This window comes from Thermobia domestica, chromosome 11, assembly GCF_964235325.1.
Source record: "Thermobia domestica chromosome 11, izTheDome1.hap1.1, whole genome shotgun sequence".
NCBI lineage: Eukaryota > Metazoa > Arthropoda > Insecta > Zygentoma > Lepismatidae > Thermobia > Thermobia domestica.
The window spans coordinates 16,986,969-17,002,750 of NC_137464.1; the positions used below are offsets into that span (position 1 = coordinate 16,986,969).

The window sequence follows — 15,782 nt, forward strand, 5'->3', positions numbered from 1 at the left end:
TGAAGTTCACACGTATTTTATATAAAGAATATATATGTAAGTTGACAAATATAAATTATACGAGTATATAAAGGTATATAAAGGTAAAAATAGAAAAGAGAATACGTAAATAAAAGTAAAAGAAAGCCAAAAAATCACTTTTTTACCACTTCAACTATTTCTGTTTCGCATTAACTAATTTGACTCATATATATATATATATATATATATATATATATATATATATATATATATATATATATATGAAGCTCTTAGCCATCTTTGTTTCTCGGCTAATTTGGCTGTATATTAGGTTACATACCTACCAATAACTACTTGTTTGTGTTAAGTAGGAATTCTAACTTCCCAGCAGGTACTTATAAAAATCACATGGATCGATTGAAATACAGAAAATTGCCCAAGATCAAAACATTCCACCATCGAAAGGGCAGTGTGACAACTGCGAAAAATGTAATTAAAGAAACTTGCTATTTGAAAAAGATAAGTTTTTCTTAGGATAAACTGGCAGCAGGAATTAAACTTACAAATTTCAGACTCAAAGACGAACTTTGATTTTACTCCATTGCGAAACAAAATAATTGTTAACGCCTTCGCATGATGATATTTATGGTTAAACTAGGGGAACTAAACGTCTCGTTTTTAAAGGGATTGTCCGTTTTCCTCAGAAAGCCGTCCGGTGTCCCTGGAAAAAGGCAAACGGCAAGCTAAATGTCCTATTGTTAAAGAAAGAATCCCGTTTTCGGCTCGTAGTAACTACTTGTATGAACTATGAACTTCAACAACGTCCTCAAGAAAAGATCAATCCTTCTAGAAGAAATTCAGTCATCATAAAATGTGAATTCAAGACACATTCGATTCTAATTCCTGTTAAATGTTAAAATAGAAAATAAAAATTGAAATCGTAATAAGCTCTAATAAATAAAAAAAATAAACTGACTACATTGAAAAGCTAAAGACTTCTTCCTCACTAGCATGAATAACTACATAACAATGACTATTAACCTGGCGCATTTTCAAATTAAACAAGATTGCCGAAAGTCCCGTTTCTTCGTTTTCTAAATTGGGTCATCCTAGGTTAAACATTTTCACATATAACTACATTTAGTAGCGGCAATAGACAGTTTGCCCCCTCGAAGAACCGAATATAGAACTTGCAATAGGGTATATAGATGAAACTTATGTGTATAGATCGTAGTAAATTCCTTGTCATAGTATAACTTATATAGAACATTCCAGCACTTGCACTGCTGTCTCTGGGAAGTGTTATCACCGTAACTGGTTATTGTGTTCATTGTCTATGTGTCCACTGTACAAAAGCTTATCATTCAATTATATTTACAGTAATTATAATATTGTTTCACTTTATTTGCAGACGTATTGTGCTCACAGGTTTGGAACAAGGGCCGTGTTTGGTCCCTCTTGGAGATGTTCCCTTAATGCAGATGGTGTAAGTATAAATAACGACAAATAGCTTTATCTAAAAATATACGTATACTGTATATATTCAAGTGTTTCATATACGATTTTATAACTAATAAATATATTTGACAAAGGTATAAAAGAAAAAACTCTCAGTGTCTTGCATGTTAAAATAACCAAAGCTGGGTCAAAACCAAGATTCTTGAAGTACAATTGATTTTTTTTTATTTTTCTAGTATGACTTGCTTAAAATTAAAAACTTTGTTTACCAAAACCTCCTTTATATATTTACCCTGTCTATCCATATATCCGTTTGAGAAACACTCTCAGAAACTGCTTAATGGATCACCATCAATTTTGACCAGGGTATAGAAGGTCAAAGGTCAGGAATCGAGGTCGTTGCTGGAGGTGATCTATCCAGTTTCCCGTCTATTGCTATGAGAGGAACCGTCTCCTTTAGCCTAACCGGCATAACGGTGGGACGTAAGACTTAAATATTTCATTTCATTTCATTTTTTTTGCTATGAGAGGAAATATGGATATTATCCTTGCCTGATAGATTACCCCACAGTGTTGTTGTGATTAGCGGGTTAGTATAACTTTCAGGATGCAATGTGCTAATTTGTTCATGCAATACTATGCTAAAATGAAACTAAATTACTTGCTATTCGAAAAATTTAAAGACATAATTATTTCAAATGTTCCTTCATCTTATGAATGTTTTCAGTGGAGAATAGATAGTGAGGGAAGTTACAAAAATTCAAACTTCAATTTTCACGGTATAGTTACTGTGACAAACGAAAATCCTTCACGTGGTTGACATTGATATTCCTACTTGTTATTTTTCTTTAAAAAAAATAGTACAAAGAAGATATAAGTATGTCTAATTAACTCACTGAGCAACAATTACCAAATATTCTAACTATTGGAGAACTGTTCAAGTGAAAAATTCATTATACAGCATTAAATGTGAGCTGTATAACTTTCACAATAGACTGTATCCGAGGCGAAACGCCCTAATTTGAAATGTCTGTAATACAACATGCATTCAATACATAAAGAAGATTCATAGGGCAATGGATACATAAAGTTTGAAAGTTTAGTTTGTGAAATCACAGTATTTCTACGTGAGCCCTGTGAGTGACATGGAGGACGTCTAATCGATTTCTCGATTTCTCGGAGAATACTCGATTTATTTCCAGGTACCCTTTAGCATCTGTAGTGGAACTGTCTCAATCCCATGGCCACCTCAGTCGCCTGATATTACTTCCCTGGATTTCTTTCTGTGGGGGTATATTAAATAAAGGTTGTACTCTAGCGAAGTGAAACCTCTGGAACAGCTTCATGAGAGGATTAGAGCTGCAATTGAGACAGTTACGTCACAGGTGCTAAAGGATACCTGGAAAAAAGTCGAATATCGATTAGACATCCTCCATGCCACTCATGGGGCTCATACAGAAATAGTGTGATTGCACAAACAAAACTTTCAAACTGTGTATCCATTGCTGTATGAATCTTCATTATGTATCGAATACATTTTGTATTACAGTCATTTCAAAATTAAGGCGTTTGGTCTCGGACACCCTGTATAATTACTTATGTTTTGCATATCCAAATAGAAAACGAACTTTAATACTCTCTGGTTTGGTTCCTGTGGAGGAACAGAATGTCTAGCATTGTTTCGATATCGTAAGGAAACTGGTGAGCGTCTTGAACTAAGGAATAGTGAACTATCTAGAAAGATAAGAAATAGTGATAGCGGAATATGTTGACCAATCTTGAGTACTTGAAACAGCCTCCTTTAAAAAGAAATTAATTAAGATACTTGCTTTGCCATTTCCCTAATTCTACAACTGTTCAAATAATATCCAATTAATCCATTTATACCTTTTAATATCTTCTGCACTTATTCATAGGACCCTCTTGTCCTTAATTACGTCAAAGTACTCATAAACTGCAAATTGTGCTAATTTCTTCCGAACATAACGTAAGTGCAACCATGAATAATCTAAATTCAAATGAACAATATAAATTACAAGGATGTTTCATAAGTCTTGCAATACTCTGGCAAACAATACACCTGTATTTATTGCAGTATAATGAAAGCAGGCTAATATACAAAATGTAGTCCCTCGTGTTGGACTGTTTGCTACTATCTTCCTGTCAGTTTCTCGATTTCACCTTCATACCATATCTTGTCTTTAGAGTCAAAGAATTCAGTCATTGCTATTCCACCTCCTGTTGGTTAGTGAAGCTTTGTGATTTCAGAAAGTGCGCCATCTTCCGAATTAGGTAGCAATCCGAAGGAGCAAGGTCAGGAATATATACGAGTGTAGCATGAATTTGATGCTATCAAGTTCTTTAATTGTTTATGAAATTTTTCGAGCCGAGTGTAGTTTTGCGTTATCCTGTAGCAACAGAGCGCACTTTCGGCTCAATAATGCAGGATAATTTTTGGCGTAGTGCAGCACACACCTACTTTAACCGTTCGCAATAAATGTCATCATTGATGGTATAACCGTTAGAAACGAACTCGAAGTGACTTACTCCTCGTAAATCCACCATACAGAGACCATAACATTATGTCCAAACGACCCTGTTTGATGACCAGTTCTGGAAATTGGCCCTTGCTCAATCATTGTTTTTACACATTCGAATTTCGGTAAACACCTTGTTTCGTCACATTACGACAATCCGTTTCAGAAAACGCAATCACGCGGATTTTGCAGCAGTTGTCAGCACGCATGCACTCTCCTCTCAGTCTGCCCTGGGGTCCACTCATGTGATACAATGCGGAAGCTCTTGGTGGTTTGACAATCATCGTATGCTGGTGGATAGCTTTCACTCAATGGCGTGTCATAGGATCTAAGAATCTGTTACTCAATGGCGTGTCATAGGATCTAAGAATCTGTTACTCAATGGCGTGTCATAGGATCTAAGAATCTGTTACTCAATGGCGTGTCATAGGATCTAAGAATCTGTTACTCAATGGCGTGTCATAGGATCTAAGAATCTGTTACTCTGGAACAGCCGGAACTTGGTTGATTGACATTTCTACAACTCGCATCGAGTTTTCTGCAACAAACGAGCTACTGCGCTAAGGTTCACTTCACCTTCACCTTTCACATGACAAATGTTTCAGGTTGATGCCATAGTGTTATGGCCGAGTTCAAACTTTTACAGTAACAGTTAACATGTACGACGTTATTAAGCACAAATCATTACGGTCACTATAGGTGATTGAACATACTGACGACATGGCAGCCTCCGTGTTAAACAGTCCGCTTGCCATGCTATTGGTCCAATTTGACCTTGTACTTACATCAATTATAGCGCGTACACGTGGTTGCTGCTTGGGTTGTGGAAATATTGCAAGACTTATGACTCCTCCTAGTTTATACGAAACAGCAAATGGGTTCCGCTTCGCATTGTGAAATTATGGTAGACATCTAAATTATACAAGTTTAACACAAAACTTCTGGTTGCAATACAGGAATAAGATCAAAGATAGAGTATTTTCCTCGGACACTAAATCCATATCAAAAAGCCATTATTCCTATTATATCTTTTATCGTCTTTTCTCTATGAACATCAATATTGAAACCGGAAGTAGTAGTAAATTTCTACCATTTCCGATTTTACAGGGTGGGCCAGACTTAATTAGGCTGTTTTTGATCATTAATAACCAATCAATTGAATTACAGACAGAGAAACGAGGAAAGAAAAGTTACCTACAATTATCGAGGGAAACTGTCATTCCATAACTTCATAAGCGATGAAACTTTCAAGAACTGTGTTAGCTACAAAATAGAACCCCGCCACACTACGCCAAAATTGTTCAGGCGTTCTTGCAAGAAGTTTTTCCTCAACGTTGGATCGGCCGTGGAGAGCTTGTGGAGTGGCCAGCCAGATCACCTGACATAACCTCACCTGATTTTTTCCTTTGTTGTCGCCTCAAAAACAAAGTGTACGTTAATCTTCTTGAGAGTGAGCAACATCTACGTGAAGTGATTGTTCAGGAGGTTAACGAGTGAGCATGTGGAAACATGGAGTGTTCCAGTGAGCATGTGGAAACGTTCCTGTGAGTCTGCAAGCCTGTATTGACTTAGGTGGTGCCCAGGTCGATCACTATGTTGAAAATCGATGACTTATGTGTCTGTGATTCCAACCTAACCTAACTATTACATGTTATTAAGTTCTCAATAAAAATAACATCTATTCAAAACTGCCTAATTGAGTCTGGCCTGCCCAGAAATATAGAGATGCGAATGAAGATATATATTTTCTTCAGACACTAAATTGATTCCGAAAAACTTCTTGTCGCTTTCTATTACCGTATTTGTTCTATGACATCAACACTGAAACCGGAAATTGTTGATTTCTAGTAATTTCTACTACTTTCGTTTCGGATAGAGGGTTAATGCAGGAAATAGAACATATTTGTGGGACTCCGATTTCAGTACAGATATATTCAGTACAGAATCAATATATTTCTTTAAACGGTGCATCAATTCCTCCAAAATGCTTGTTGTTATCTGTTACCTTGTTTGTTCTATGGCGATCAACGTTGAAACCGGAAATTGTTGATTTCTACTACTTCCGGTTTGAATAGAGAGTTAATGGACGTGATGAAACCTATTTTTGGCATGCCAAATCGATTCCAAAAACTACATCGCGATATCTCTTATCGATTTTTACTCTGATACTTGTTTACAAACAAACAGATGGACATATTCGTTCTATAAAACTTCTGATACTTATACATAGCATAGTTTGCAAATCTCAAAAGAAGCATTATACAGCCCTGATGTTATACAGAACATATGCAACTTGTTCAGCCATAGCACTCTCTGTCTCTTAACAACATATTACACAAAGTGGTCTGATCAGCTACAGCTCTTCGTGAGCTACATAACTAAGAAGCTTAATTTATTTTCAATTTCCTCGTAGAACTTAAGAGTGCTTCTAAGAACACTTGGTGCTCCACCGAGTGCGGTTTGGAAACCAATTATAGTATTACGTAAATGATACTTGTTTACTTGATCTATGCAACTCTGTAAAACTTTGAAGTAATGGTGGTTGCATAAGGACTTGTCATATGATTGAAACCGCGAACAGTTACAGAAGTGCTTCTCTCTCACGAAGTCTGGAGGTTCAATGCCGCATTGACAAAAGCTCTCCATTGATTTCTGTTTTAGACTGAATCCTGTTTCTATCCTTTTTCTGCGAGTCCTCCCATCTGCTCCTAGATTTTCCTAATAGTCGTTTTCCGATTTATTTTTTTTTGGTTAAAATTTTGCAAGCGTTCCTACTTTCTTCCATTCTGGCCACATGACCTGCTTACCTGAGCCTCCTAAACTTAATCACCCCAACATTTTTTTTTTTTAGGTAAACCGTATAAATTATTCAATTCCTAATTTGAAGTTTCCGCCATTCCCCATTCCTGTCCTCTTGGATTCGAATATTCGCTTCGGGATTTTGTTCCAGTCTGCTTTCTACCCTCAAAGTAAACAAGCATCTTTCGGAACCGTACAGTATAACAACCATAATTGTCGCTTCATATATTTTAAGCTTTAGATTCTTTGACAAACTTCTCAACAACAAAAGAATTTGGACTGAATAATAACATACATTCCCTGCTTTCAGTCGACATTTAATTTCTTTGTGGATATAGTTTAGGTCTGCTAATGGTGATCCTAGATATTTGACAGTGTCCCCTTCGACAAAAGTATTATTTGATATTTCAACATATCCATAATTTGAGCATTACGATTATTGTGAGTTTTCATATATTTAGTTTTGTCTGCATTTACTTCTAAACCCATGTCCTTGCAGGCGTTTAATAAAATCTCTGCATTTCCTTCAAACGTCTTCATATCTTCCCTTATCAGTTTTACATCATTAGCACCTGGAAAGTGCCATTCAGCTTTAGGCCCTGGTTGCTGTCTTGGATTTTTCTTATAGCATATTCCATAACAAAATTTAATATTAATAACAACAATGGATCTCCTTGTTTCAGGCCACTCTCGACGTAAAAACTCGTAGGCAAGTATTTTCCTACGCGGACTTTACTTTGGGGTTCACTTAAACACATCATAATTAATCTAGCTAGTTTTATCGGTATACTAAATTCGGTGACAATGTTATATAAAGTTTTCCTCCTAACCAAGTCGTAGATCTTCCTGAAGTTAAAAAATAATTGACTTACCGGTTTATTGTATTATATTTCTTTCCGAGTATTTCACAAATGGTAAATATCTGGTCGATAGTTGATCGATTTCGCCTAAATACGCCCTGATAATCTCCAATAACTTCATATGGTATGAGGTCAATCTTGCTAATAGACTGTTTGAGAGGATTTTATAGGATGTTGACAGAAGATATATGACTCAATAATTATTGTGAATTGGATCAATGATTGATTCTTTCCACTCTTCTTGCAATTCCTCCTTGTTCCAGATAAGAAGAATGAGTTTGTGTATGTTGTTTCGCAATTTTTCTCTCCAGCTAAAATTAACCCAACCGGAAATCCAGAAATCGCTACATCCAGAAATTTGTATGCCTTTAATTTCTTTATAAAAATTTCTATTTCTGTTCGGTTAAGCACTAAAATATACGGTTCTGCTGTATCCATTTTACCTTCACCAAGATCATTAGTTTTTGGCCGGGTCTTGAGCAAATAGTCAAAGAAATCTTTCCATTTATTCAAAATGCTATCTGCATCAGTGAGAGATGTTCTGTCCGCTTTCGTTAATATATAAGCGCGAGGTTGATAGCCTTTCTTAAATTCACTGACGCTTTTACAAATGTCCCGAATAGTTTTGTTTTTACTACTATCTTCACTTCTTTTAAATTTCAAAAAAAAAATCCCGTTTCTTTCTTTTAAAAGTTTTGAAAGTTTCTCCGCCTGTTCCAACGAAATTTTGTTCTGTTCTATCTTTCGAATTTTGTAGCCAACGCAGCTTTGCCTGTTTTCTCTTCTCTTTTAACTTAGTGCATTCCTGTTCGAACCATGGTTTGTTCCTACGTATTTCTGCGTGTCCCAATTTTTCTTTTGCTGAAATTTTAATTCTTCTCTAATTTGAACTGAATTATCCGTAACACTTGTACATTCCGATTATTCTAAAACCGAGCATTTATTTGACCTTCAATCTGGTATTTCCTCTCGCCTGTCCCTCTTCTATTTTTTTTTAAATTAAACCTCTTCGTTTTCAGTTGAACATTCCCTATTTTCAACAGTAAACTCTCTCTTATAAGCGCTGCTACTAGGTATTAATCAATGTCACAGTCAGCTCATATAAACGACCGAATATCAGTTATATGAGACTGTCTTATTCTGTCTACTAAAACGTGATCAATTTGATTATGAGCTTTCCATGAATCCGTAACTAAACCTACAGCCGTTACAGCTCATAAATGTATATACTGAAGCAGGCAGCATTGTCAGCACATCTCAAATCTGTTTATCACGGCGTGTTAGTTCAATTTGTTCCCATATTTTCTCGTTTTGCAGTTGGTCAATATGAAAATTCTGTGTATCGAACGAAAACCAATCCAGAGACCACGCTCGCCAAAGGAACACACGTAACACGGAGTCTAACAGGCAACTATTTTTACTACCAACCAATTGTCTACGTTCTTATCAACAGGCAGTCCCTACTTATTTCGTCGTAGATTTACTTGTTTTGTTTTTGTCCTTCAATGTTTTTTTCTTGAAGAAAGCAATCAAAAAGACAGCATAAATCGTACAGATATTCCAGTGAGCCATCCGATCTAGACCAAATTTGGCATGTAGGTAAAGTGAGGTTCCTACATTTCCTGCTCAAGCACCAAAGATTAAATAGCGTAACTCGATCTCGTTAGTGCAGAAATGAAATTATATGTGGTACACTCTTTTAGTTCGAAAGGTATGAGGATCCGAATTTGATTAGCAGTCTCCAGAATTAGATCATAACCACTTTATTCAGAAGTCCTGTATTCTTTGGCTTCTAGACCGTTGCTACCTAAATCCATGTCTAACTTAGTTAATAAAGAAAACGGATTGAAGAATGATTCTTTCTACGAACAGCCATTATGTCACTTTCCTTGTGTGTAACGATTTATAATAAATTTTAGACGGATTAAGGTGGCTCAGTGGCCGACTGCTTACCTCTGGTGTGTGGGGTCCCTGGTTCGATCCCTGGCCAAGTTAGTTTGTTGTGGACAACATCGTGTCCATGGGTTTTCTCAGGATGTTACCGTTTCCTCCCACTTTCTCATTCCACCAATTTTCCATCTTCATTCACTAGCTTTAATCATCGTCTCTCTTAACCTAAAGGGCATAATTGTGGGACGTTAAACTCAAAGATTTCATTTCATTTTAAATAAAGTAATGCACTTCTATTGCATCGAGTGTTATGCATCAACAAAGATATTAAAATCATGATGTGTCATATTTCCATATGTAATTGGATGTCAATGCATTTTCACGTTTCTTATTAAATACACTGCGAAAATTGTTAATTTGCTGAATGAGAGTTAAATAAAAACTCGGTTATTGGTAGCCGAATTTCTGTTAAAAATTACCTTTTAAAAGAAATCGTTTGGGTTGCTAGTAATCGAGAATACTCGGTTAAACTATACTATGGTGGAACCAACTTTAAGTCAATAATTTATAATGTACAAATCAAACCAAACTTTCAATAGGTATTCACACACGATTTAGTTCGTTATTTTGGTTTATTTGTTTATCTTACTTCATTCAACACGGAAGAATGATAAAATGTCATTTATGAAGTGTATGCTTATTGCATAACAGTTCGTCAAATCACAAATGTATAAATTATACATGCATCACCTTATACACAATGTTTAACACTTTCTACTGTATAATGCTGATATAGATAATTATCTCACTCTATCTGACAATTTACCCCCAACATCAAGATTTCGGATTTGGACATCGACAACCGTATATTTCATGTTTACGGTCAAGAAGAATACTTCCGCCATATAAAAACTGAGAACCTCGAAACCTCAAAGTGAGTTTCAGGAGAGTTTTAGGAGAATGATCAGCTAGAAGCAGTATTAGACAATTTGAGTCGTAAACTAAGTCTTACTGGCAGTAATAGTTAGGCCAGTAAACTTGAAATTCATCCAAATCCATGGAAGAACCACAAGCATGAAGCCAAGGGATGGGTCTGGGGGGTCCGGACCCCCTTTTGAAACCAAAAATGAAAATTAAGGAAGGATGAAACAAAAAGAAATGACAAAAAGAAGAATCAGTGTTAAAATTAAAAAAACTACAGAAAGCTTTTAGTTACTCTTTGTTATGAGGAGGTTTTTGTGGAGGAAACATGGGGGGTCAAGTAAAAAATGGATATCATTGTAACGGAGCATTCCAAATTCCATCTAACTCCATACTAATCCTATAGACTTCAAATGACGATCGATAAACCGGTTTGATCAGATAGACTTTCAGATAGAACTTAAGAAATGTCCACAATCACCTATAATATGAGCCTGGCAACATAGATTCCAGTTACACGTGTTAAAGAAATTTTCAATTTCGCGGCAACACTAATCTTTCTTATAGGATGTATTTACTGCTGAAAGAGATCTCGTTGCTATCCTAGATGGCATTAAACGAAGATAAGATAAATAAGAAGACAAGAAGAACCGAGTTCGAATGACCTCGGAAGATTATATCTTTTTCAATACTTTTTTTTATAGTTTGCTCGAAATTTCTTCATAGTTTGTTATTAAAATACTTACTAACATATCATTTTATTGTCCTAGCATTTTATGGATATGTTGCCAGGAAAATAGTTCAGATTGATTGACCCCTGGTGTATAACAACAGTATTTCATGTCACCCCTCATTACGAAATCCTGGCTAGTAAAATAGTTTAAAATGATCGAGCCCCTAGTGTAATAACCACAGTATTTCGTCACGGACTTCTATTACGAAATCCTGGTTACATGTCTGAGTTCCAACAGAAGGAAGGCATTAGAAAGGTTCATCAATAGAAAGATTAGTGAAAGAGAGATTTATGTGCTATTACATTCACTTAACATATAAACAATTACACTCAACATTTTCTTGAACATATTAAATTTAATTATCATACAGAAACTCGATTAATGTTACATTTATCTAGAGTTTAAATAAGAAGTTATTTTGCTCTTTTAATCTACATGTCACTTCCTCCTTTTAATCTATTTTTCGGCTACTAGTTCCCGAGAAAATGGGCATAAAATATTTTTAACCAATTCACTCACCTACTTTCAATAAGAATGGCAATGTTTATTTTCTCTCAGTAACAATGGCAATTTGTTCTCAATAATTCCACATCGCACTTGATAATTGAAGACTCGTTGTAGAAAACAAGGTAAGTGTCACCTAGAAACTGTTTCACTTTTTTTTAAATACGTTTATGCCTTTCATTCTTCGTTAGATTTTCATACTTTGTTATATGCTAGGTTGTATTTCTAACCCATAGGCGCCGACTTTGGGGGCACAGGACACTTTTGGTCCCTACAGTATTTAAAGGTGAGGTCCTCGCTCTCCAATATAATCCAGTCAATGAAGAATTAACAAAGAGGAGCAAGAGTTTCTGTCGTAAAGTTCGTCATACCTTTAGTTCAAAATTAGGAACAGCCTTCTTATTTGATAGAAAACGTCGGTTTCCAAACGGTGTTTAATAGAGCACTGAAGCTTCAACCAACACTCTGGTAGCACTGATATGAAAGCTCAAGATCAATGCGCAAAACAAAGTCTGCGGGGGTGGATCTTCATCAAACAGTTGATAGAAAACGGCTGAATATGATTATGATATTTATTCATTGAATGCTCCGCCCCAATATTTTCTTCAAGTCAGCGTATGATCTAACCAATAGTATTTTCTATTTTGTGACGCTTGAACACAATTTACTATCTTTTTGTTTCTATTGTTACAGTGACTATTCTGTTTGCCACTTACATTGTTTTCTACAGCGAGTCCTCAATTATCAAGTATTTGGTTTATTTTAAACAATTAAATTAGGTATTTGAACCCTTTTCTTCTGTTGGAGTAGCCGTTTCTTTAGAGTAATGGGGCGTTTACACTTGGTCGATTTAGTCGCACGGCTAAATCGACTCGCTGCATTTGCGACTAAATCGAAACAACTGGGCCGAATCAGATCGATGAATGTGTTCAATTGTTTCAACCGAAATTGAATGCTGCTTGTCGACTCGCTCTCCTCTGGTCGATTCGAAATCGACTGGCAATTTTAAAGATGTCCAAGCAAAAAGTAATTGGTACAATTTGCGGTGTTATAGCAGAAGAAAATAGAATCGACCACAGAAAATAGAACGTCTTTCAATTCAGTTGCCAGTCGATTAGTCGCTTTCGATCAACAAGCTATTAAGTTGAAGTCCTGTTTACACAGTCGATTAAGTTGAAAGTGACGTCAATTCAACTGAATCGAACGCAAATCGACTAAGTGTAAACGCCCCATAAAGTAGAGTCCTGCCTGTTTTTTTTTTTTTTTTTTTTTTTTTTTTTTTTTTTTTTTTTTTTTTTTTTTTTAAACATTCCTGTTCCCAACAATTCTCTTGGTAATTTTAATCACGTCAATGAGTAATGTAACTTGTAACTTGGAAATAAAGCTCTATGATTTTTGATAAAGTTCATTCTTTCATTGAGAAGACGATTATGAAGTATAGTCTTGTTCAAAAAATCTTGGCCGCCCACCTTACTTTAGAATCCCATATTATTGCAATCGTACGCAGGAGATTCCAATATTTTGGCTGTAAGTGAAGATATCTAGTCAATATATAGCCATATTTATTTAATTTAATTCCAATTGTAGGCAAGAGTGCAGGGATTTTGAAAGAGAGATGGGTGGTTAGGGTTTCTTGAACAAGGTTGTACATAGATGCTCTGAAGGTCATTTTTTGGCACATCGCCTGACACTTTCTTCTTGAGAACTCGGTTGACACGACAATGAAGAGCCCGAGCAGGAGCGTCATTTGAGACTTCGCTTGAAGGGGGCAAAAGCACCACAGACATAAGACTTTCCGGTTTTGTACTAGTATATTAGTAGACAATCGATTAAAGTGTATGTATTTCTCAAACTTTGGGGGGGGGGGCAATTGCCCCCTCCTGCCCTCCCTAAATGACGCCCCTGAGCCCGACGTATATGCGATTGATATACGAAGTTTTTTTTTTTTTTGCTTGTTTTTTTTAGACACAGTTTTGCAAACTGTTTGCCAGTCATGTTATATTTTTCTTCCCTAGAGTTACCTGTATTTTGATACGTGAAAATAGGAATGCTGTTTGTTTCAAAATCCCAAGTCATAAAATTATCTATATATATAAAAGAGAACGTACAAATCCTTTGTTAGCTCATCACGCTAATACGGCTGAACCAATTTCTTTCATTTTTGGGGGGTTATTAAGATTTGGACCCTAGATGGTTTTTATCATATCACTTTAATTTTCAATTACCAGTGTCTTGAGATAATTGACCATTCAAGTGTCCATAACGTAGAAATCCTTTGTTAGCTCATCATAGGTAAATCTAACCGTATTTATATGCAACCCACATGACCGTGTCACTCGGCGGGTTAACATAAATGACAGGCGATATAATGTTAACATTTACTGCAATCTTCTATGGTTTTTATCATATCACTTGAAAGCGAAAAAGTAAAAATTATCTAAGTAACAAAGTTTATTGCGTTCCGGGGTGACCCCAGCGAAGCGGGGTGAACGCTGCTAGTTAGAAAATATTGTTTCGCATTTCTTCCGTCAACTTCGAGCAAGTGCTTCTTTTGCACGAACAGAAAAACATTTCAAAGCACTTCCCAGGCTTCATTGTCTGATTTCTGTTTACATAGGACTCCCCTCTGACTCTCTTCTACTTGTATTCCTTTCATGATTTATACTTCCGTTTCCGTTTCTACCATTCTTACTGCCTTCACCCAGTTGATGAGTATGGGATTCAGGTAATACATTACAATTTACTGTATGTGAGCTAACTCAGTACATTAACTACTAAAACAATTTGTAGTCACTTAGCAGACCGGTAGCCAGCCCGAAAATGTAGGGGGGGACTGAAATTAGGAGGGGCCGATCCAACCATATTATAGTTCATCATCATATTCTAGTTCATTTGCAAGCAAGAAAATTTTAGGGGGGCCAGCTCCCCTAGACCCCCCTGGATACGGGCCTGTCACTTAGTATACTTTTGCACTAATGTTATGTTATTATTTTTACTAACAGGTCGCCACTTATAATCACTACAGTCACTTAAGCAAATTATCTTCAAAATCAGAATCTGCATTCAACAATGCATTTACTTTTCGCGGGAAATCACTGCATATTTTCGCGCCATATTCAGACATTTAGGTGTACATATGACTGGTACCGACAGTACCTAATGCAAGGCCTCCAGAAAGTTATGTAAGATAAGAATTCAGTTTTCATTCTGTAAAACTTGAGATTGAGTACTACGCGAGTAATAAGCACATTACGGATATAAATATTCTACACTATTGTTATGCTTATAGAAAATATAATTTTCTTCGTCGATAGTTTTTTGTTTGAATACCTGAAATCATAACGTTATAGCAGATAAATTGTAAGCCCACAAGGTATTAATAATTTAATAGATTATTGTGGTTTATTTTGCCCAATTGAACATTTCGTATGCATGAACGTAGGAAAACAGCAGGAGTACTCCAGTATTCTTTTTGTCTAGTATGGTCTTTCACAAAAATACACAAATTAATTTGGGAAACTAACTAACATCCAATTGTATTTGTTTAATTAACAGAACAGTTGATCTAAGGAAAAATCACACAATTACCAGCAATTTCGTGTAGATAACTCAATTTCGTAAAAGAAAAAAATGTTACTTGGACTAGTCTTCTTTACTACAATTGAATCGAAATTCAAACTTATTTCTTCAACGTTGAGGCTAGCTTTTCTTACTAAATTAACACAAAGATTATAGGCAAATGTAGACAAAATACAGGAAGGTACACGATTTGGAATTAGGTTTTCTGGTTTTAATTAAGAAAAAGAATTGCTTTTTATTACCTTACTAGGTTGTAAATGATTTAGCTGTGTCTTCCATACTCTCAGATGCACGAATTAGGCCTAGACTTAAAGAACATAAAAAGAGTGTCCAGTATAATGCTAATCCATTTCTGGATTATCTGAACATTGGAGACACATTTTCATTTCATTTAATTTCAAGTTTTAGTGTTGCTAGTTTGAACTTGCGGGTTTTCAATGCCTTTTTCTTAGTTTCTGTCCATGACGTTTTTTTAAATAATAAAGATTCATTTTTTACACATACATAATTTACATACACATATTTTGTAACTTACGAAC

General features: G+C 35.7%; 1 protein-coding gene across 1 annotated transcript in view; it reads left to right on the forward strand.

Moving 5' to 3' along the window:
• LOC145663920 (follicle-stimulating hormone receptor-like) overlaps positions 1-15,782 on the forward strand; it is a 590,817-nt gene that overhangs the window by 525,857 nt on the left and 49,178 nt on the right. The window contains exon 6 of the mRNA XM_081730117.1: positions 1,373-1,447. Coding sequence (XP_081586243.1) covers positions 1,373-1,447 — 75 coding nt within the window. The remainder of the gene's footprint in view (positions 1-1,372; positions 1,448-15,782) is intronic.